The sequence below is a fragment of the Penicillium oxalicum genome, chromosome I (assembly GCF_001723175.1).
Source record: "Penicillium oxalicum strain HP7-1 chromosome I, whole genome shotgun sequence".
NCBI classification, from domain to species: domain Eukaryota; kingdom Fungi; phylum Ascomycota; class Eurotiomycetes; order Eurotiales; family Aspergillaceae; genus Penicillium; species Penicillium oxalicum.
This window is the reverse complement of record NC_064650.1, coordinates 2,183,901-2,205,584: the sequence shown is the minus strand read 5'-3', so window position 1 is coordinate 2,205,584 and position 21,684 is coordinate 2,183,901. Positions and strand designations below refer to the sequence as shown.

At 49.3% G+C, this 21,684-nt stretch overlaps 10 protein-coding genes across 10 annotated transcripts; 3 read left to right on the top strand and 7 right to left on the bottom strand.

The window, feature by feature from the left end:
• Nucleotides 1-246: 246 nt before the first annotated feature.
• POX_a00752 (Atrochrysone carboxyl ACP thioesterase) lies at nucleotides 247-1,243 on the top strand (the record flags this gene model as incomplete). The annotated part of the gene is made up of 2 exons (XM_050109691.1): nucleotides 247-402; nucleotides 461-1,243. 2 exons carry the CDS (start codon nucleotides 247-249, stop codon nucleotides 1,241-1,243), a joined length of 939 nt encoding a protein of 312 aa, XP_049973459.1.
• A 307-nt stretch (nucleotides 1,244-1,550) lies between these two features.
• POX_a00751 (Short chain dehydrogenase) lies at nucleotides 1,551-2,401 on the bottom strand (the record flags this gene model as incomplete). Its single annotated transcript, XM_050109690.1, has 2 exons — nucleotides 1,551-1,685; nucleotides 1,739-2,401. 2 exons carry the CDS (start codon nucleotides 2,399-2,401, stop codon nucleotides 1,551-1,553), a joined length of 798 nt encoding a protein of 265 aa, XP_049973458.1.
• Nucleotides 2,402-2,811: 410 nt separating this feature from the next.
• POX_a00750 (uncharacterized protein) lies at nucleotides 2,812-3,339 on the top strand (the record flags this gene model as incomplete). Its single annotated transcript, XM_050109689.1, has 2 exons — nucleotides 2,812-3,018; nucleotides 3,085-3,339. The coding sequence occupies 2 exons, from the start codon at nucleotides 2,812-2,814 to the stop codon at nucleotides 3,337-3,339; spliced, it is 462 nt and encodes a 153-aa protein (XP_049973457.1).
• Nucleotides 3,340-3,817: 478 nt separating this feature from the next.
• Nucleotides 3,818-4,325, bottom strand: POX_a00749 (uncharacterized protein; the record flags this gene model as incomplete). The annotated part of the gene is made up of 2 exons (XM_050109688.1): nucleotides 3,818-4,048; nucleotides 4,119-4,325. 2 exons carry the CDS (start codon nucleotides 4,323-4,325, stop codon nucleotides 3,818-3,820), a joined length of 438 nt encoding a protein of 145 aa, XP_049973456.1.
• A 631-nt stretch (nucleotides 4,326-4,956) lies between these two features.
• POX_a00748 (Methyltransferase) lies at nucleotides 4,957-5,727 on the bottom strand (the record flags this gene model as incomplete). The annotated part of the gene is made up of 1 exon (XM_050109687.1): nucleotides 4,957-5,727. The coding sequence occupies one exon, from the start codon at nucleotides 5,725-5,727 to the stop codon at nucleotides 4,957-4,959; it is 771 nt and encodes a 256-aa protein (XP_049973455.1).
• A 442-nt stretch (nucleotides 5,728-6,169) lies between these two features.
• POX_a00747 (uncharacterized protein) lies at nucleotides 6,170-7,435 on the bottom strand (the record flags this gene model as incomplete). Its single annotated transcript, XM_050109686.1, has 1 exon — nucleotides 6,170-7,435. One exon carries the CDS (start codon nucleotides 7,433-7,435, stop codon nucleotides 6,170-6,172), a length of 1,266 nt encoding a protein of 421 aa, XP_049973454.1.
• A 3,915-nt stretch (nucleotides 7,436-11,350) lies between these two features.
• Nucleotides 11,351-12,749, bottom strand: POX_a00746 (uncharacterized protein; the record flags this gene model as incomplete). The annotated part of the gene is made up of 3 exons (XM_050109685.1): nucleotides 11,351-11,887; nucleotides 11,953-12,456; nucleotides 12,510-12,749. The coding sequence occupies 3 exons, from the start codon at nucleotides 12,747-12,749 to the stop codon at nucleotides 11,351-11,353; spliced, it is 1,281 nt and encodes a 426-aa protein (XP_049973453.1).
• A 1,569-nt stretch (nucleotides 12,750-14,318) lies between these two features.
• Nucleotides 14,319-15,392, bottom strand: POX_a00745 (uncharacterized protein; the record flags this gene model as incomplete). The annotated part of the gene is made up of 2 exons (XM_050109684.1): nucleotides 14,319-14,574; nucleotides 14,653-15,392. 2 exons carry the CDS (start codon nucleotides 15,390-15,392, stop codon nucleotides 14,319-14,321), a joined length of 996 nt encoding a protein of 331 aa, XP_049973452.1.
• A 975-nt stretch (nucleotides 15,393-16,367) lies between these two features.
• Nucleotides 16,368-17,529, bottom strand: POX_a00744 (uncharacterized protein; the record flags this gene model as incomplete). The annotated part of the gene is made up of 3 exons (XM_050109683.1): nucleotides 16,368-16,715; nucleotides 16,808-17,177; nucleotides 17,264-17,529. 3 exons carry the CDS (start codon nucleotides 17,527-17,529, stop codon nucleotides 16,368-16,370), a joined length of 984 nt encoding a protein of 327 aa, XP_049973451.1.
• A 2,770-nt stretch (nucleotides 17,530-20,299) lies between these two features.
• On the top strand, nucleotides 20,300-21,399 carry POX_a00743 (uncharacterized protein; the record flags this gene model as incomplete). The annotated part of the gene is made up of 2 exons (XM_050109682.1): nucleotides 20,300-20,652; nucleotides 20,721-21,399. 2 exons carry the CDS (start codon nucleotides 20,300-20,302, stop codon nucleotides 21,397-21,399), a joined length of 1,032 nt encoding a protein of 343 aa, XP_049973450.1.
• Between the last annotated feature and the right edge of the window lie 285 nt (nucleotides 21,400-21,684).

The following is a 21,684-nucleotide window of genomic DNA, read 5'->3' as shown; positions in this document are numbered from 1 at the left end:
GCAACATCAACATGTATGTCCAAGCTAAATAGTCGAGCCACATTCATGTATCTATGTTGAAGTTCTCGCGACCAATGGAATAGATTAACAGCAGAGACAAATAGCCCGACCCCCGAGTCGGGACCCGGAGAACGGGCTGAGCAGCCGCGATACCCCCCGACGGGATATACAAATGAATCTGACGGTTTTCCGGTCTGGCTTGTCAACAGCGCTTCTCAGACCTGATCATTACATTCAAAGGACAAAATGGGCGAAGGAGGCTACCGCCAAATCAACAAGACACTGAACGTCTGCGCATTCGATGACTATCTTGTCACCCAGCAATCACGACTACCCAAACTTTTGGATATCGAACAGCTCAGCCCGAGGGTACTTCGAGTCCTTGGCCAGAATGCAGGAAAGGTATGCCCCACACTGACCGGGAGTGTGATTGTACGTTCGAACCTAATTGCCAATTCAGTTTACTCTACAAGGAACAAATACCTATATCGTGGGCACCGGTCAGCACCGCCTTCTCGTCGACACCGCACAGGGTTACCGCGCATGGGCCGATTTGATAAATGTAAAACTTTCGGATTTATCTATCTCATTGTCCCATGTGTTTTTAACCCACTGGCACGGGGATCATACCGGTGGCGTGCCTGATCTCATCAGGATGTATCCTCACCTGGTAGATGGTATCTACAAGAACTCGCCTGAGCAGGGCCAAAATCCCATCGAGGACGGTCAAATATTTCGAGTTGAAGGGGCGACCATCCGCGCAATCCACGGACCAGGTCATTCTCATGACCACATGTGCTTTATTCTAGAGGAGGAAAACGCCATGTTCACGGGTGACAATGTTCTTGGCCACGGCACAAGCGCCGTCGAGCAGCTGGGAACCTACATGGAAACTCTCCGAAAGCTGCAGGCTCAAGGATGCAAGAGGGGCTATCCCGCCCACGGTGCCGTGATTCCTGACCTCGATCTCAAGATCTCCACCGAACTGGCACAGAAAACACGTCGGGAGAAGCAGTGTCTTGCTGCGCTGGGTCGGATCCGGGAGGAGTGCTCCACTAGACAGTTGGCGAGCGTGACAGTGAGTGAGCTTATCGATGTAGTCCACGGCACTCGGGTAGATGAGGAGGTGCGCAAACTGGCATTAGAGCCGTTTATGGAGGAGGTTTTGAGAAAGTTGGCTGAGGATGGGAAGGTGGCATTCCGGGTGAGACAAGGGGCAAAGACTTGGTTTGCTCTTTCTTAACTACGCTGCCGAAATGGCTGTATTGTCCCTTTGCATCAAGACTTTGAGCTTTCTACTAGGCTATCAATGAATATGCGTATTATTTCACTTATTGCTTCGCTCATCCCAATTTCAATTTTACTGTGTGCGTTCAGTTTCAATCATGCTGACAAAATCCACAACCCGAACCAGTATCTAGTATTTGTGGATAATAACAAGCTATACCTGGCATTATGCCCACGCAGCAAGATGTTCGGAAACTGTGTAGATCCAAATCCATGCACTTGTAAATTCGAGTGAATGTGCTATGTTCTGGAAATCAGACTGTCTAAGCAGCACCACCATCAATGCCAAGGACCTTTCCATTCACCCATTCGCTCTCGTTGGAAGCCAAGAAACATACTACTTTGGCGATATCAACCGGATAACCGCAGCGGGTCAAAGGCGAGACATGCGCCACAATCTGCATGATAACTTAGACTCTTAGTAATATCGCGCGGTTAGAAGAAAACTCACGTCCAAAATTTGCTCCTTGGATAGCTGGTCAGCGTTGGGCAGATAGTCCTTGGCTGTCTCGTGGAACATATCGGTGACTGTGCCGCCGGGCGCAACCGCATTGACGGTGATCTTCTTATCGCCACAGTCTTTGGCCAGGCAACGAACAAAAGTGTTGATGGCAGCCTTGGAGGCAGAGTAGAGCGAATGCTTCGGCACTGTGAAGGAATCGGCCGTGTTCGAGCTCATCAGAATGATGCGACCATTCTGGTTCAAGTGCTTGTACGCTTCGCGGGCGACGAAGAACTGCCCCCGAGTGTTTACACTGAAGACGCGATCGAACTCTTCCTCGGTGACCTCACTCAGGTGTCCAAAGGAGACGACTCCGGCATTGGAGCACACAATGTCAATACCGCCGAACACCTTGACGGCTTCCTCGAAAAGCTTGACGGTTTGAGGTACTTGGCTGACATCGGCCTGAAGAGCGACGGCATCAGACCCCAGAGATTTGATGTCATTGACGACTTTGTTGGCAGAATCAGCAGACTTGCTGTAGTTGACGATGACTTTTGCGCCGCATCGGCCTAGTTCGACAGCCATCGCGGCTCCGATGCCGCGGCCGGATCCAGTCACGAGAGCGACTTTGCCATCGAGACGATAGGGGATGTACGAGAGAGAACCCATTTTTCTCAGATTGTTTGAAGAGAAGATTCAAAAACGAAGATTTAAAAAGGCAATCTCTCACCACTAGCGTATTTACACAATGGTAAGTTGAGTCTGCGGGCGCAACAAGCTTTTTGATCCCCAGCCAAGGCTATTTTCTCTTTCCGAATGCCCGCCGTCGAGTTGTCGGGTTACGAAATGCCCCGTGAATTGCCCGATCTCAATTCCTCCGGCCAAGCAGAAATGTCCATAAGTTTCAATTCCTGCTGTGGCCTGTCATTGACTTGCGTTGCCTAACGAATGATTAATCATTACAACACTCAGTGGGTTTCAGAAATTTCCAAGCTTCGAAAAGATACATCATCTTCCCAGCCAAGCAATTTACCTGTCTCTACAAACCCACATTCACCATTCAAGTTCCATCAGGCTCAATGAACCCCCCAGCTTCGACCCAAGCAGCGACGCTGCAGCGTTTCATTTCCGCATGGAAGAAATGGGACGCTCACGAATGGATCTCGACCTTCTCTGAAGATTTCCAACAAGTCACTCTCCCCCACAGCCTGAACATACCCGTTCGTTCACGGAAAGAAGTGGAGATTGTTCTGCCTGCTCTCGTTGCCACAGTCAAGTCCTATCAGGTATTTATCTGCTGAACCCCGTTCGCTCTTTCGAACAAAGAATCCAAAAGAATTTAACCAATATAGCTGCAAATCAACCACGTCATCCACGATCCTGACAGCAACAAGGCGGCTATATATGCTGCGTCTACGGGAAAGCTTCCGTGGGGAGACTGGAACCTCGAGTACTCGGCTTTCCTGGAGTTCACCGAAGACGGGGAGAAAGTTGCTCGGTTGGAGGAGATGCTCGACACTGCGTTTTTGCAAGATTTTGGTCCCAAATTTGGAAATTACTTGCAGGAAAATGGGGGGCCTGTGGCTGTGGCTGCTCTGGGGCAGTAAGACTGGGGTTCGAAATTTCAGTTTCCTACAGTGAAATCAATTGGGTCCTTTCAAGAAAGAAAATGTGGAATCTTGCATCTAGGAGTGAATTTTAGTTCCATCAAATGGCGCGTCCGATTCCACTGACCAGAATCCACGGAGCCAAGGCTTTTCCAAATTAGATGTGGGTTCAAAAAACGGCAATTAGGCCTAGCCTTGGAAGGTATCAGTTACTGAGGAAAGACAATTAGGACTACCTCAAGCCTCAATGAATTTTCTTGGACGTTGAGCTTTAATTAGACTACTGTGCTGAGGAACGTAGTCTGATGCCCTCAAGGTCTATAATTTCCAAGAAAGGAAAAAAAAGTAGCAAATTTGGAGGATTTTGATTACATACTTGAATTTCTGTTCGTGTGACACATGTTTTAAAACCACATAACTTGGCAAGCATGACAGTTCACCTTCAATTGATGTCAGAAATATATACATGTGTCTGATCTCAAGCCTCTTCCTGTCCCTTGATATACGCTTCTAACTTGGGCAAGAAGCTCTTCATAAATACCCCATCAAACATTTCCTCAATCCGATTTACAAACTCGCCACTTTCATCAAACCAGATAAAACAGGCGTGTTCGTTCTTATAAGGTCCAAAGGGAGAGTCGGCCGTGGTGATGGCATAAATGACCGCCTTGCTCTCCGCGGGATCATGGATGATGTTGTGTACCGTAAGCTAAAATCAGATGTAAGCCTTCCGCGTGAGCTACTTCCCTGAAGCAATTTGGGTGAGCTATTAGCATTACCTGAAAATTGGTCAAAATTGACATCAACTTGGGGAAGAGCTTCTCAGTGATTGCGCGGGTGCGAGGCGCAACCCCAGAGCTGAATGGCAGCGTCACTTGGGCGCAGTCGTCCGACCAACTGGCCAGGAAGCCATCCGGCGTCCAGCCTTTCCAGCCTTGGATGAATTTATTCAGAGTCGCGGTCTGTGTTTCGGTGGGGGCAGGCATGGTGGCAAGAGTGGAGTTTTTTTGGGGGGGGGGGGGGGGGGGGGGGTGGTTGGGTTATGAACTGGTTCAGTGCTTTCGGTTCTCCAGTCAAAAATCCAAAGCAGGGCCAGCCATATCATGTCATACTCAATCTTATAGGGACATTGATGGTGTTCGGGGTATTTTCAGTCGATCCGGAAGTCGGCGCAAAATGGAGTCGGAAAGGGTTGAATTCGGGGAAATACCAGATGAGCAATTCCCCGATAGTGCGCTTCAAGGGCAATCGTTTCGAATAAAGAGTGGTCAGGGGATAGTAAAGAGGGATTCATTTCCTCTAGAATTTACAAAGTCACCAATTTGTCCTAATTATTAATGTGAATGAGGACTGTAGGGCCTGGTCCGCCTCGAAATTGATCATGTAGATTTAGAGATGCGACCAGGTGATTGAAAGTTGCAAATTGAGTATCCCATTATATTTCGCATTCATTCAAAAGCTATCGTCTAGTGGCAAGAATGATCTTTGCAGGCCAAGTTCCCCTGACCTCGTCTTCTCCAATAATATCTTCCATATCCTGCCACAATGCCCCGAAGTACGGGTCTTCCCTCGCAAATGGAAACGAAAGCACATGTTCTTTCACCCCTTCCAGCCCAGTCACAAAGCTCCACCCTCCTCTTGCACGAATGTTTCAACATCGTCGACTCCAGTGTAGACAGGCTCGTTGACCAGCACCTCCGGCGGCAACGGAGCAGTAATACCGCCGTTCTCCATGTTGAGGTGAATCCGCTGCGCACCGGGAAGAAAAAGTTCCTTATCTAACGGGGCCACATTATAAGTACCTTGCGTCCGCGCCATGACGGCAACAAGTCTCTCCGCATCATCGGCCTTGGCCAGTAGAGCTCGGCCCCCAGAGTGGTTGATTCGCGTGTAAACATCCTGGACGCGTGAATCCATAAATTGAGCCGCTCCAAAGGCCGCGCAGGCAAATGTCCCTCCCGGACGGAGTTGGCGCGCGATCTCGCTCATGGCAAGAGGCTGATCGCAGAAATGTAAGACATTGGTCGCGAAGACCATATCCACACTGCCGGGAGCGATGTCTTCGCCCTCTTCGACTCGGGCCGCACGGTAGGTGAAACCGTCTTTGCCGAGGCGATCCTCGGCGAAAACAACGTTCTCCCGTGCAATGTCTGAGATGATGACATGTTGGAATCGAGAGCGAAGGATGTGTGCGTAGGGCCCGTTGCCGGCTCCCACATCGTGAACCGTACCAAATTTGCCTCCATGAGATTGATGGTAGTCGAAGACGCGCCGGAAGAAGACTTCGGGGGCGGACGGCCGGCCTTTGAGGTAATTGTTCCAGAAGGCCTTGCCTTGGTCAAAGAGCTTGTCATTGGAGTCCAATAAGGGGACTGTTGCTGTCGCCATGGTGTGGAGGTGCTCTGGGATTAACGGATGTCATGCTATGATGGTGTTATTTTGTCTGTGGATGGCATATTTAAAACCTCCTTGTCCATGGAATCGCTCATACCGATCTCTAGAGGAAATAGCTTCGGGTGTCGGGGTTCGGGGAGTTGGATCTCGGTGGATGAAAGCAAGCTGCATCATTTCCGCATTTGCGAGGAGATAACAAACATCAAATTAATGTATCACTGTGCATGTGCAACAAATTTATGACCGGGTTCCGATTTGACGCCTCCTATTCGGCCTCTCCAAGATCAAGAAGCCCTCATTTCTTTCTTCTTCCATCTCTCTGTCACTCCCCCTGCCCCCTCCTCTCTCTCTCTCTCTCTCTCTCTCTCTCTCTCTCTCTGTACAAGGGTGTGTAAGGAAATGCATACAAGGCTGTGTATGTGGTGCAGTGGGATGATCACCTCCGCAAGCGGTCCACGATAGCCCTCGAGAGGTCACAAAGACGCTTCCGCAGATCAGTTTCCAGCGTATTCACCAAATCGGGCGAGAATGGTTTTAAAAACGCATGGATTCCTCCTGCAAGGGAGCCGGTCGCGTGAACCGCAGGGCCACAGGTATCCTGCTGTCGCTGCTGCTGCCGCTGCTCCCCCGACGTCTCGGTGATTCGGCGTAGCCTTTGTGATAGCAGATCGATGGATGCATGAACGCCCGCGAGCTTAGAAAGGATGCGTTGCACGGCAATGCGCCGCCCATCCTCGCATACGCAGTCGGCGAATGAGGAGGGCCCATGCAAGACAGGTTCAAGTGGGTCTTCGCCTGATGCTGCACTCGTGGCCGCGGTATACCAGGCGATCACTCGAAAAACTACAAGGGACAGGGTGATGAGAAGATAGCTGTCGTTGGTACAGTCACATTGTAAGATTTGGCGCACAGTCTCACTGGTCTGCTCGTTGTGGGTGAGAACCTGTTCGAAATCAGGCAGCTCGGGCGTGGCGGTGGCACTCGGATCGTTGCCGCACCCCGGGTTACCCGGCGAGAGATCGGCCAGAAGCGCAAGAGCACGAGTCAAGCATTGGCAGGTGGCTGAAGTGAGAAGATTGATCGACGGTGGTACATTGATGCCAGGTTGCACTACAAAGGTGGGCGATGTAGGGAGGGTGATGGGGTCAGTTGCAGGGAATGATGAACACGCGCCGGTGTTGTCGAGGGTGAAGTCAAGGAAGAGGGCTGGATCAAGTTGCTGCTCTAGTGGAAGTTCAGTTGCCGATGCGAAAAGCTCGTCTAAATCTGAAAAAGAGTTGGCGCGGAGAGATGATAGGCAACTCTCGTCGAATGATCCCAAGGCTCCGAAGATATCGGGATACGGTGAGCATTGCCGCTGGAGATCGAGCGCCGGGGAGCGTCCACCGCCACCTTCAGGCGTGGGTGGACTGTTGATGTCGCTGGTCTGTGCCGACGTAAATGTCGGACTTGGCGACGCGGTTGCGGTCGTCGTCGCCGTCCTCGTCAGCGTCGAGTCCCTTCGCGCTCTGGTTTGAGTGCTTCCCGAGGTGCGACCTGCACGCTTGGCCGTGCTATACACACAGGGGTGATCTCGTTTGGCACAGCGAGCACAGCTTGGCTTCTCCTTGGTGCACCCGACCTTGGTTGCCGCACACAGATCACAGGACTTGCGTAATTTGGACGAGGCTCGTGGAGATGCAGTCGGCAATGGTGAAGACATAGTATTGACGGACTAAAGACATAAGGCAGGGTAATTCAATCACCGAACGGGAAGTAGAGGATGCGATGCGGGCGTGGTCATCTTCTTAATGCTGCGCAAGCTCCAGGTGTCCATACTTCGGCGGAAAAACTAGACTACTTTTGGATTTTGAAGAAAAGATTTTCGAAAAACCTCTCGACGGATCTTCGGTCTAATTGGGGGGTTTTATGAGTTTTCGTACTGTAACGATATCGTGGTTGAGTCATGTAACATCCAATATCACTTTGTCCCCATTGTCTGTATTTATGAGCCTCTTGTCTTGAACGTTTTCCCGCGTGAATTATCCTCCACTTGGCCTTGGAAACTTAGAGACCAAACTTTCTCACTTAGAATTGCCTTCATTTGTCGAGTAGATCGGCTGGGGGCGAGGAATGAAGGCCCCAAAAAGCTATTTCTCATACCCACGCTCACACGACTGCAAATTTTCTATGCGATAGGAAGTTCTAGACCTACTCATATGACCGATATGGGAATATCCATGTGGGTTACAGCTACCTTTCGTTACTCAGTTATTTCAGATTGCGATCATCCCCATCTCAGCATCAGGAATACTGGAGGCTCTGAGAATTAACTCCATTTGGAACCTGATCTTTCTCTCTCTCTCTGTGCGTGTGTGTTAAACCACATTTCGGCCATCTCATCTGTCAGGAGTAATGACATCACGTTTTCCCGAGGAAGATCCTATCCAAAGAAGAGACAACAGGGACATTGCAGAATCAAAAGCAATCAGCATTAAACTACAAGTGAGGGGCCAGGCGTTGCCAAGACACGGAGGGGGCCAAATCTCACAGACACAAGCATGCCAAATACGCCAATTTCTTATCTGTATTCCGAGTGCCGTGCAGACACGTGCTTGGTTAATGCGTATCTGGATCATTGACTTAGGGCTTTTGCTAGCAGCCGCACGAAAGCAGAAACAGGGGGGGGCGGGGTTGTATTTTCTTTCTTTTTCATAGTGTACAATCTATGAATGGCCATATTCGACAAGGCACGCACATGATGGGGCGAGAGTGATTCCGGTGCGCAAAAGTTGTGTAACAGGGATCAGTTGCAGCGCTGCCATTCCACTGTTGGTAGGTGATTTCTGACATGCGTCGTCAGCTTTGGATTGGATGGGATTTGTTTGCTCTACTCAGATGCTTCACACATTTGCATATGTAGTAGAGAACGAAGAGTGTCTAGGTATGGAGACAACTTGATTAACATCTATCGTCTTTTATTCGGCGCTTTTCGACAAGCATTTTTAGTCAAGATATCTTCATCTCGAAACACCCTGGTCTGGGAGCCTGGCTCGTACTAATCAGGCCGATTTTGGCAGGGATCTGACCAAATGAAGTCCACTTTTTTTGATAGAGATCATGTAATCTGACACCAAGAATCAAAAGATAACTGATCCACACGATTTCCGACATGATCGGTGCATTCGGTTCCTGCCTTCTTTTGATCTTTTGATTATGCCAGTCAGCTTTTAGTCTCGCCGGGGTATGGGGAGGGCGGGGGCGTATCCATCGGAAGCGTCAGCCTCACAGACCTGCGGCCCGTCCCAAGCTAACTCCAAGCTCATCGATCCGGTGCCCGAGAAACTCCAGACCAGAGACTCAATTGCCATCAGTCCAGTAGCTCTTTCGTAGTCTAAGATCCATAAGGACCCACTGCCCGCTCGTCGAAGTGGCGCAGCGCAACATCAGCTCCAGGACTTGGCGCGTAGTCACCCTTGGAGTCCAATCTCTTGACAATCGCGATGCGCGCAGTATTCGGCCCAGTCAGTGATTGGCTGTGTGTTCTGTAAGAGAGAAATGGTCCAACCACGTCTCTGAGCTGTCTGTGAATCGTCCTGCATACAACGTCGTGTGCTGTGGACCCTGACGCCATGTGAAAAGCCAATCAACGATGACAAAATAGCTCTCGTGGCGTTGGACAATTCCGTGGATTAGATAGCATGAAGACTATCTCCCTCCTCATCAAAAAATTGTCGATCGGATCAGATTACAAAGTTCATCGACCGCGAGGGATCCCCCCGCTCAGTCGATATGAGTCAGGCGCACAAAAAAATTTTTTTTTTGGAATTTTTGCCGGAACACACGCTATAGGATGATCCAAACATAGTGTTTCTTTCAACCTCAGCTGCAAGGAGCGACGGGGTCGAACGATCACCCGAGCAAGGCTGCTTCGTCGTGCGCGTGCTAATCCTGGGAGCTTATCTGAGGGGCCTTGAAGCTTGGCAAATATCAGGTTGTAAGGCTGGGTAATGCGAACGAAATTCCGGGAGATTTCGTAAAATCGGGTAATGTTTTGGAATCATGTTAGTCAAAGTCAGCATCACGGTTCCGCGGTTGTCAATCCTCTCCATCGTCTTCGTCCCCAGTAGTAAGACGCGCCGTGTGGAGGGCATGCTTCACGCTCTCTTGAATACGAAGTCGGGTCCAGAAATAACCCCGGTACAGCATCGTCCAGTGGCGGCTGTTGGTGGCTCACGATACAGGTCTATGTCCGATTTAAATGGAAAGTATGGATTTGACCGGTGTTTTTTTTGATGGGGGTTGTTCATAAAGATGGCTATGCGAAGAGTCTGAAAAGGTCTTGCGCCTTGACATAGTGTTTTTCCAGATGTATTCTGCCTCAAAGTCTCGACCTGTATGAGAGGCGATGAATTCCGACACAGTCGCCCTTCAGATAAGGACGCTGAGATTGGTGAAAAAGGGACCAATCGCTTATCCCGGCATAAATGACACTAGACAGCGCATCACTGGACGGAATGCAAAGTTGTCTGCAGAAACGTAGAGGAAATCGACGTGGGTCCGAGCTTGAGCTGATGAACGCCCACGGAGAGAGATTCTGTGTGACTTGCTTTCCGCACTCCCGGTCAAACAGCCAGATCTCATTCCGACTCTCGAGATAGACTCCAATGCAGCAGATGCGTGTAACATGAGGGGTCATCGGCTGAAAAGTCGTGCGGGGGTTCTCGTCCAGAAAGCAGAGTGTGGAGAAGTCAATCGCATGCCTCCAGTCAAGACGCCTCGGTGGCTCGGCACCTACGCAACACTCCAAAACCCGATCCCATGAGCGCCAACCCAGCTCTACCACGCGACAAAAGTACCCGGTGTAGAGACCGGTCCTCAGACTTGAACCTACACACAACAAGAACGCAAAGACTCCTTGACTCTGAGTTGCAAAAGCCGGCGCAATCGATGCTTAACGTATCCACCTTTCATCAAGAATCCCTTGGCGTGCATTATGACTGGTTGTCCGCGCTTGGGTCGGATTGCAACTCCTTGCAGCCCCCTCGCAATTCTGCTGGATCAATTCACAGATCAGTGCTTTGCATATTCTGGAGTGGATCATTTCAAAAAGTGAAACATCAGTCACTGCGCGCTATGGACGTGCCAAGGGAACAGTCAAGAAGCTTGTCCAAAGGCAGTTTCGGGCATCGGGATCCATTGAGGAGGTTGTTCTTACACGCAGTTACTATCGAATTGCATACCACATTGCTTTTTTTTTCTACAGAATTTGGTAATGGATTAAATTATCAGCGCGCAAGTATCACCATGCTTGTTCTCTTTTCTGACAAAAACAAAGAAATAAGACGGTGATAAAATCTGCACTGTAGCCAGAATTAGTTATCTTGTTTATCATTTTCGGTGACAGTGAATATCTTCATGATCATCACACCGTTTCAATGTCGGTTATTTTTGCTAAAATATTGCCCAAATTGACGACCAGTTACATCAAGCCATGAGGATGACTCGAGAAATGGCACGAAATTTTAATTGAGCATTACACCAAAGGATTGCATCTTTTACTCACCGCGTCGAGAGCTACCGGCATCACAAGTTGGCTACCGGTCAAAGAATTCCATTTCGCTATACTTCAAAGTTCTCATCGGACATATTCATGAGGTTGATACTTCACTTCTAATGCAATTACCCCATGCTTTTCCACAGATCGCACTTGGTTCACCAGCACCATCCTCCCCTCCCCATCACTGACTCCATTAAGTACATTAACCACCTCGGGTAGTCGCAACTCGCGTTGTCTCGCCAGTTGCAGTAGGGATAAATCACGGACTCGAGTCAGTCTTACCTCTTCGTCCAACTCCGACGTAGAAGGGGCAATGACGACCAACGTAGCGGAGCGGTTGAGCCGTAATACAGGGAGGTGTGCGCGAAGCTCAGCCGCAAAGAGGGTCGATGTCGAGGCTGCTGAGGGTCCTGGCATAGGGTAGGGAAAATTAAGGATGTACAGAGCTGCGGTGGAAATTGACTGCGGCGATCCTGGTTGCCGGTGCGAGATGGTTATCTTGGGATTTGGTGGTGGAAGCCGGTCATTTCGAGGGGATTGAAGCTGAACTATAAAGTGAAGCGATGGATATTGGTTTGCAAGAGTGATGGCCCGTTCGGTGGATCGTGCGCCGACCTTTCAATCCAATTAGGGTCAGCGACATCAAAGCGGGCTTCAGATGATAGAGGGAGGAGGACTACCTCGACAACAGTAGACTCATTTACCGTGCGGATTCCCTCAAGACAAGTCAGGACATCGGTCGCCGTGTCACACACATGGCCTGTTCCATATCGAAGATAGGCCGGCCACTGCCGTTGTAGGCGGGGCAATTTGGCTTCACGGGCAGTGGCAAAAGGGGACAAACATGAGACTCCATCCTTTCGCTCATCGGAGTCGGAGTCGTGTCCGATACCTGTACCCATGGTCAACGCAGCAGGGGCAGCCGTTTCCGCCAAGAACATGGCTGCGTCGAGATATGATGGCTTTGTGACAAACACAGCGGAAATCTCGCTATGGGATACATAGCCTGGTTGAGGTTCTTGGAGAAAGCCGCCAGTGGTAGCCATTCTGATGACTCGGATAAGCTGACTTTCTGAGACCCCGATAAGATTGGAAATGTCCTTGACCAATGCTGTGCCTTCTAACGGGATGCAAGCTGGGACTTGATACTCGCCAAGCCATTGTATCGAGGCAAGCAGTTGTACCTATCTTTTGGGGTTAGTCAGTGTCACCTTGAGGATGAATGGCAGCTTCGCACATGGCTTGCCAGATTTTTCAGCAAATCTGTCGGCTCGGCCAGCATGACTTGTAGTCTATTTAGACTTGCCAAGGCGGACTCTCTTGCACGGTGGACCTCTGGGGGTACTCCTGTGGGCAGCACTTGTGGTGGTCGAGCACCGAGACTGTCGGTTTCTCCGTACCTATAATGCGATTGAATCTCCCCAAGTGCCGTCGAAAGATCTTTGGAAGCTGCCTCCAACTGAGCAAGGTTCGCCATGTTATGGGAGGGTAGATAAGAATGAGCTGAAAGACCGGCCGTCGAATTGAACATCACAGCTTTAAGCGTAGGATGGCGTCAATTCCCCGCTTTCAACAACGTTGAAAACTCCTCGGACTATGCAAGCTCATGAGAGTCTCGTTTGGTCAGATGCTGCAGTAAGAGTCCAAGGCAGGATGGTTTTGGCTTTCACGCCACGGGCGGAATTTGCCGGAGACCGGACCTATCTGGACGTTTGCAGTGTCGCCGTTTCCTGCGAAATTGGGGAATGGTTGCCTTTATCCGCAGCGGCGGAGGTTAGAAACTCCGCAGATATTGCTAGCGAGCGACTGTCCCCAGCAATCAATCTATCAGCGGGGGGTCAATAAGAAAGAGTCAAAGCCGCGACGTGCGCTGCAACGCTTATGTAGGCGGAACATGCTCTTAGTGTCAGCGCTAGAGCGTGGTGCATAATTCGATAATTGCTTTTCTTTCTCCCGACTCATGAGGTTTCTACAGCCCATGCATGATGAACATGACATGGCCTCGACCAACCCTTTTCAGCTTTGGAACTCAAATATATCTCGGGAAAAAGGACGCGGAAATCAGACCCCTAAAAAATAAAAAAACCTAAAAGAGGGTCGGGGGTGGCTTGCTTCATTCTGGCTTGATGCCCAGCCAGAATGGACGCAAAGGGTACTTCCTCGGAGTCTTAGGCTTGAGTTTTCCTACATTAATGATCAGGTATTTAAAAAATCTAGATGGCTCAACATAGAAAAATCGAGAGAAAAGATTGATTAAGGGATACATAGGCTACAGTAGAAGGGCGCAGTTTTCTCATGCACGCTGCACAGACTAAGGACCAGAGCGATCTGTATTGCCCCGTACTTTTCGAAACCCCACTTGAGTCCTGCATCTCGCTGTAAAGTGCGGTATACGAGAGCTGAAAGCAGAACATCAACGTGAAGTCATGTCTAATTGCCAGGGTACTCCACTAATAAGCTCTGCACGGCGGTATGCGACCTCATCGAGAAGTCCACTCGCGACATAGATCCCACTGCTGAAGCACCCAGTAGACAGTAGCATAGCATAGCCTTTTGCGGAGGTGTTACTTGTAGTAGAGTCTTCGCAAAGGTATAGTAGTACATAGTGGGGTGGGGTGAATAAACTATGACTGACGAGACTGGTTCAACAAATCTGACCTTGAGCAACTTGAAGCCGAGACCGATTATTAAAAATCACGATTAAGGACTGCGGCGAATGCCTATATGAAAGGAACATCTCACAGAATCACAAATAATTCAGCAGTTGACCAGCTTCATTCTAAGCACATATCCTGTCATTTTCCGATATCATTCGATATCTCACTTTATTTTTTGTACATTTTCAGAATTTCAGTGGTAGAAGTGAGCAAACGGATTTTCCCTATGAATCCTGTATAGATGATGTGGTATAGTGCTTGAGTTGGTATCAGATCCGTAAGGTTATTTTGGGTCAGATGAGAATTCAATTACTCAAGACGAAAAGTGTGACATAATGGTCTTCACCCGCTCCTACTGCCAAGTGGCATCAGACAACTTAAACTCCCACTCAACTCATCCTCGGCCTGACCCGGCAACGCTCGCTCTCCTCACTTGCAGCCTGCAACATCAGTGCTAAAACGACGCTCACGAAGTTCTTGGTCTCGAGGCGCGATTCAATATCCCAGGGCCCCCACTGTTTGATTCGAAGAAAGCCGCTCTCATCGTTCGGATTTTCCTTGCCAGACAGAAACGCGATGTATTCATCGCTAGCGACGGCTTTGGTGATGTATAGCTCCGTGGAATCCTGATAGATCAGAATTGCTCTAGCAAATAATCAAGGGTCAGTATATGTTCCAATATGTCTCCCGCAAGGAAATTGCAAGATCTGAGATTGACCTCACTGGCTACGCTTCATGCCTTGAGGCGGCGACATGCTCAGAGCGCAAACAAGTTCCGCGGCCTCCTGGTAGGTTACCGCAGGCTCATGCTCTTCGCGCACTCTAGCCTTGACCTCCAAGATGAGCTCCGTCTGCGACGACGACCTCGAGACCAAGACCCCGTCAGTATGGCACGTCATCTTAGTTTCCTTGCGGTTTTGCCCAAAATTTGCGGCAAAGGCAACCTGTTGAGACGTTGATTTCATTGATTGTAGTTCTGGATGCTCGGTACAAATTGCCATGAGCAGATCGACCAGTGAGTTATTCACGACTGGTTCGTTGATTGCTTCGACACTGGCTGATCCCTGAGAAAACTTGAAGTTTCTGACAGTAGTTTGGTGCTCAAAGGGGATTCTGAACACCCCCATAGCAGGGACGACGTCTGTTGAGCCCCCCATAGATTCCAGATAGTTCTTGAAGGTGGTGCACTGAGCCAGCCAGTTCGTGGCCGTGACGTATACCTCGAGAACACCGAGACCTTTGGGAGCGTCCACACAATCAAGTCGTCTGTCCCATATAACTTTAAGTTGAAGATACTGCTTGAAGGGGATGTAAGATCCTGACTTCAAACCGCGTTGGTCGTGAATCATGGCCTCGATGCCTTGCTTATCTCTAAGCCTTGCTTTTCGGGCCTCATGCTCCCATTCTTCCCAGTTCCGCGGGATGTCCACCCGCTTCCCTTGAGATTCCTTGGTGCCGGCCATTACAGAAGTTCAGTAATGGTTACGACTGCCAGGGGAAGAAACGGTACTTAGAAAAGAGAAAGTGAATTGCAGGGTGGCACGATTGGTAGTAAGTGAGACAGAAATTGCTTTCGTGGATTGTTCTGGCAGAACGTGTCGAATAGTACCGCCCAACTAAGGCAGGTGCGCTTTCTTCCATTGTTGGCAGGGGCAAGTCTCCATGTTTGTCACATCAGTCCTCCGGCAATTAATAGGGGCATATTACTGGACAAAGTTAGCCGAGCTATATCAAAAAGCATCTGCAGCTGAACCTGGAAGACGAAAAAATCCGCCACGTCTCAACAGACGAGAATGAAAAGACAATGGCTCCTGATTCAGCGAGATCAGGAACCACTCGAAAGGCTTCATTTTCGAATGCTACTCTTGCAACGTATATCATGTTGTTGTTCCAATCATACGAATGGCACGGAAATATAGGTGAAATACTCGCAAAATGTGAAAGCAAATTGCAATATCCTTCACGTCTCGTCGATTTGAAGATAATTCGAGACCGTCTTGCAGATGGCTTGCTGGAGAATCATGAAGAAAATACTGATGGGACCGTCGATAGTTCATCTCAATTACGAAGAGTGGCAGACGCAGAGTTCTTCCACCACAGAGACGGCTAGTCTTTTGACCAATGCGGACGATCGCACCAATGAGATCTACCATGGATGGGGATCGCACGCATCGCGATACAAGAAGAGATGTAAGTTGAGAGAATTTGAACCGGCACTTCATGTAGAGCCTTTGGAAACTTACTGATTTGTTTTGATAACAACTACATCAATTCTTGTGTTGGTAATTATACATAAAAGAGTATTCTTGGAATCTCGAATTTAATGGTTGGAAGCATTTCTCCCAGTGAGTCATGGCCGGGGTCAACGGATAAGCACCCTGTGCCTACTTGGGATCGTGAGCGATGTGGGCAATGCGGGAGACCTTGAAGTCGTCAGCTTAGAAGTCCTTATGAACGTCAGGGGGGGCGTTCTCTTTGTCTTCTTCGTGACAACAGAGGGTACTCTGGAGGGCGGGCTTTTGCTCCTGAGAAGATGCATGGATATTTTTCCGGGGTTGGGTCTCTCCGATTACATACTTAGACTCCGTTGAGTCATCGGCATCTTCAGCGTCTGTGCCATTGTAAGGGCCGCAAGCGAGGTATTGTAGGAAGAGACGCCAAGATGGGCTATCTCTGCCCTGGAGGGGGTAAACTGGCGAAGCCCTGACCCTCAAGATGCCAGACTTGTCGTAGTTCGCCTGAATGAGGCGGCCATTTCCTGGCCCACAGAGGGAAATAACGAAGACCTTTAGTCACATAGTGGATAAGGTAACGGATTAGCATTCATACCTTATAGCGTAGTAGGCCCAGGAGGAATCCGGGTCTCATAGAAACATACCGGGATGAGCGAGGTGGCCTCAAATTCCATCTGCATCAGGCGATTCTTGATAGCTTGGGCGATGCACGATAGCTCGCAGAAAAGTAATTCACCCTCGAACGCGATTGCTCCAGTGCGTACGACAAGCATGATATGTGGGCGAACTATTCCTTTGTTTCGCCACTCGTATTTGGCCCGTACTTTCCAAAATGGAATCTGATCGCTGGGTCGATAGCCAGCCAGAAAGACTTGAGGTAGCTCGGAGAAAGGGTTTTCGAATTTGATATGAGTCCAACCACAACTAAGAGCAAGTTTCGTAGAGCCGCTCTTGCTCCTCTTAAATGAGTCCTCATATAGTTCCGTAAGATGTAAGAAGGCACGTTCTGCGTTCCTACTCATAAGATAGGCCTCCTCTTCGTCAGGCTGACGGTGTTCCTCTATAATACCCCGAGGGGCCTTTATGAATTCTTTCCGTACACGTAGTAAACATCATCGGCATTCTTTGGCTCGTCAAACGAGGATTCCTCGAGATTCTTGGACGGCATAGGTTTGAAGAGACAAAGCTTCGATGCAACATATTCAGGATCCTCAGCCTTGAACGTCGTAAGGGTGACATTTTTGAGCTCCGTGAGATCCTTGTTTGAATAAGTGAGCTTTGGGCTTGACGTAATTGACTCGAGCAGGGCCGTGACAGCTTGTGCGTATCTAGCCCTGAGGCTAGCGCTGCTGGTTGAGGAAGCCATAGTGTCATTCAAGCATCGAGGGAGAAAGAGGAGGTTTGGATGGCCAGTCAGTGGAGGGCTGAAAACGGAACAGGTCGACAAAGAAGAAAGGGGGAGGATGAGAAGAAGAGGAGAGGAGCAATATCACAATAACGGGAATATTCCTCTTGGACGGGGGTAAACATTACATCAGCTCACGGCGGACGTAACTTACTGCCAAAGTTGCCAATGAGCCAATGAAGTTTGACCGTTACTCTTACGGACGTGTGTATGTGGTTTGTTTGTGCTTGTTCTGATCCGACATTTGTGCATGCTTTGACGAGCCCTTTATGCCTCAAATGTACTACTGCCGCAAAGAACTTCGTTTTGCGCGGGCTTGGTTGAGAGCAGGGGGAAACTTTGAGAAGGCCAGCGTACAGCGCAAAATGTTTTGCTGTGGGCCGTTTCGAGGTGCTAGGTTGCAGTCGCGCACTGGATTTGGGTATTAAAGACAACATTGACTTGACATGATTGAAGATTGCTCTTCATGAATTATTTGTTCATCACCTGTTTGGTTCATATAGGCTGATGAGCTCAAATCTTGAGTGAACCCGCTTTAAGAAGAAAGTTGATTCGCGCTGGATAGATCGCATCAGTATAAGCGGGGCTTCGTGCCGCTTACAAGCTTTGATAATCGAGCATGAAGAGATTGGTTTTGAGCAATCTCACTGGAATAATCTTTTGGCTACTAGATATGTGCATGTGCCTATCAGCGCAACTTTGAGCAACCTGCTTTTTCCATGATGGGGCCTGTAGAGAAAACGCGGACTGGAGGCTTGAAAGAAGGACAGCCGCGAGGAACGATAGCCGCGATGCGCAAATGAATAGTTTGATAACGCAAATCAATGGATTGAAATTCCGGTGTGTCTGGAACGGAAAATGTGTAGAAGAGAAGGGGAGGGAATTTGCGCGGGGGGCTTTGAGTCTCGGCCTTTTATCTCGCATCGAAAACTCGGGGATAAGCCGATGGCCGTACTCCTGTTTCGGCATGCACCGAGGCTGAAACCCCGGTGGTCGTTCAAGATGCTTACATCCTTGGTACCTAGCACTACCTGGAGATTGATAGGATAAAATGAACAGGTCTTCATATAAAAAAGAGTCCCGGGTTTGTTGATCACTAAAATCGGGCAAACGGTTTGTGACAGCAACCGGATGCGGGGGGAAAGACCGAGTAAGTGAAACACTAGACTAGCGTTCCTGGAGCACAATCACTAGCTCCTTGGAAGATATCACGTCAAATATTGATCTCATCTAAGAAATTTGACCGTCGTGAGTAATTCTGATTTGGGCAGAGGAGTGGATGGATGACTAGGTAGATGACTGAAAAGAATTTCAATTTTAGACGTGGGGTTTGACATGAATCTCGCGAGTCCGGCGGCCAGATGCGAAGATTGAGTAGCAGGTAGGGTTTTTTGCCTCCAGATAAGTGCTTTCCTCCCATGTCCAGAGTTTGGTATTCTCAGAATTCTCATCGATCATATTGCAAAGTTTAAATATTCTCAGTCACTCTCAATTTAGTCATGGTTGAGTCGGTGCCTATTCGACCCCTTCGAGTCAATTCGCCGACCTGCCCATCAAGGAAACGAGACACGTCACGGTCCCTCAAATAACTTGCATTCTCAAAAGAGAAACATCTATCTGGACCCGAAGAAGTAAATCAATATGAAAGCCTTTCAATCCCGATACACAAAGCTTAGGCGATTGGATGCTCTCGTTGTCATTCTTCTCACGCGATCGTGTGGACAAGGTTTCTATCTGCACGACTCTGCTAAGATAAATTGACTGGATACGCTGCTCTTAAAATAACAGGGTCTGATCGACATCTACGTGGTCACCAACGGAAGGTAGTGGATGGGATTGAATATGGGTGTTGAGGATGGCAGACCGAGGGTTCAATGCTAAGCCCTGTTTCCACTTGTCTTCAATGTCGTTTTAGATCACACTCACCCCACAGCCGCGGTGAAAAGAATTGGGATAATTTTCAGGCTCAAATACTCTTCGGTCGCAGACTGACTCGAACTAACACTTAAAACAGCAAGACGAAAATTTGAGCCCCCGAAAAAACTTGATGCGGTAGGGTAGCATGACTATGCAGCGTTTGCTCAAGTGTTCTGTAGTTTATTCTTGCAACGACGGACACCACAACTGACTCATGCCCACAGAGATATATTATGTGTGTGGTATACCCTCATGGATGACTGTTGTTTTGCTTGTCTAGGGGGTTGTGCGTCTGATTTAATGTGTGATTGAAATTGGCTCATGAGAAAGCCAAGGGCGCTTGCCCCGTCATATCCCTGCCATGGTTTGACGGCACCGCGTGAGATACCGAATTTCTTTTTTAACACATTGATTCTAACCCATGCACCATGATCTGGGCAGATAGGGCCCAGTTGGGGGCAATGGTGCGCGGCACTTGCGTTAGCTCACTTGACCGGAGGAAAGCCTCTAAAATGGACCGGTCTGGGGACCCCAGCCAGGAATAAAAGTGCGCTATGGTTGGGCGGCTCAATAATGCCGGGCATGTGCCCTGTTCATATGTATGTCTAGTCAGGCATCCCCTTTAGTCTGCTTTCTTTTTACTGCCTGTGCTATTGCTCTGATCTGAAGACTCCAATATCTTCTGTCTCTTGCACAACTGGCTTCTTATCCCGAGTCGCTTAAGCGTTTCACTCAGTGCACCGACGAGAATCACTCTCCCAGCCGTCTCTGCAAACCAGAAAACCTGCGACTTGTCTCTCCATCATCAATTTCGATGTCAAGAACGGCGTCTCTATACCCAGCGGAAACCAATTCTGGCGTTGTCACATCTTTTATCCCACTGACAACCACGTGGAAGCCACCGTCTTCATGTCTTACCAAATTCCGTCTTGATGGGCCAAGCTTGATGGCGTTCGATCCTGCGTATGGACTCGAGAATGATGTCGAGCCCGGTGTCATATGCGGTCCACCCGCAATGACAACGTGGTGGGAGCAAGGGCTCCTGGGTCAAGGAGGCTCATACAAGACCCGACTGAGCATCGGACCAATGGAGTGTCCAAAGGGTTGGTCGACTCTGGCGTCTTCCACCAAGGATTCAATCAGTGTTCTCCAGATGTGCTGTCCATCGTATGTCTGCATTGAGTCATTTCAATGATTGCACGTGTTGGAGGAAATCGCACTAACGGTGAGTTTAGGGGCTACTACCTTGCTAACGGTACACCTGGGTCCGTTGTTGGAGACTGTCTGTCAGATGTCTCTTCGGGCATGACCTTGACATACGGATCTACTTCCAATGGTTTGGCAGAATTTACGATGGCGACAACTACTCTGTCCGACAGTTCGACCGTCGGTGCGATCGGGATTGTAGGTTGGAACATCAAAAACGCCGAAACGGCGTCTTCTACATCCACAGCCTCGACGACACTATTTTCATCAACACAGCAACCTTCATCGGTACAGCAATCTTCATTAATACAACCATCCTCGACCATGCAGCTATCATCGGCAATATCTGCTAATCCTGCAATATCCGCCTCTGTTGTATCTCCAGTTGCCTCTTCGGATTCTTCCATGTCTAGCACTGGGAGCGACGGCAGCCTTACAACCGGGACCAAGCTGGGCATCGGGGTGGGAATCGGCGTGGGTGTCATCGGTGTCATCGCTTTGCTGGTTGCATTGTACCTCTTCCGCCAACGAAAACAGCGTATTGAACCATTCCCCGTCCATAGCGTCCCTCCTAACTATGCTCAGGGACCTGGCATGACAGTCTACCAGGCACCATACAACCCACCGCATTATCCGTCTGAGCTCGAAAGCAAACCAACCGTTGGTCAGCAGGGCGGGCCCCCAGCGGAACTACCGGCGCGATATTAGGCAGGAACCTCAACGGCTTTTTTCACAGTTATGAGCACGTCATGTGCGTGCTTATATCAACTTGAGTTCTGGCAATCACAGCTGCTAATTACTTATTGAGTATGACTTAATGTACCAAATATTACTTCCTAGGCCGCTCTGTTCATAGCATACCATGGACACCATGAACAATTGCTCGGTCCCAGCTCGCTCCATGGGTCCCAGTAAGGCCGGTGAACAATAGTGACGAGATTGGTCAATGATAGCGAGGATCAGTACGCACTGCGCAGTACGGACTCCCTAGGA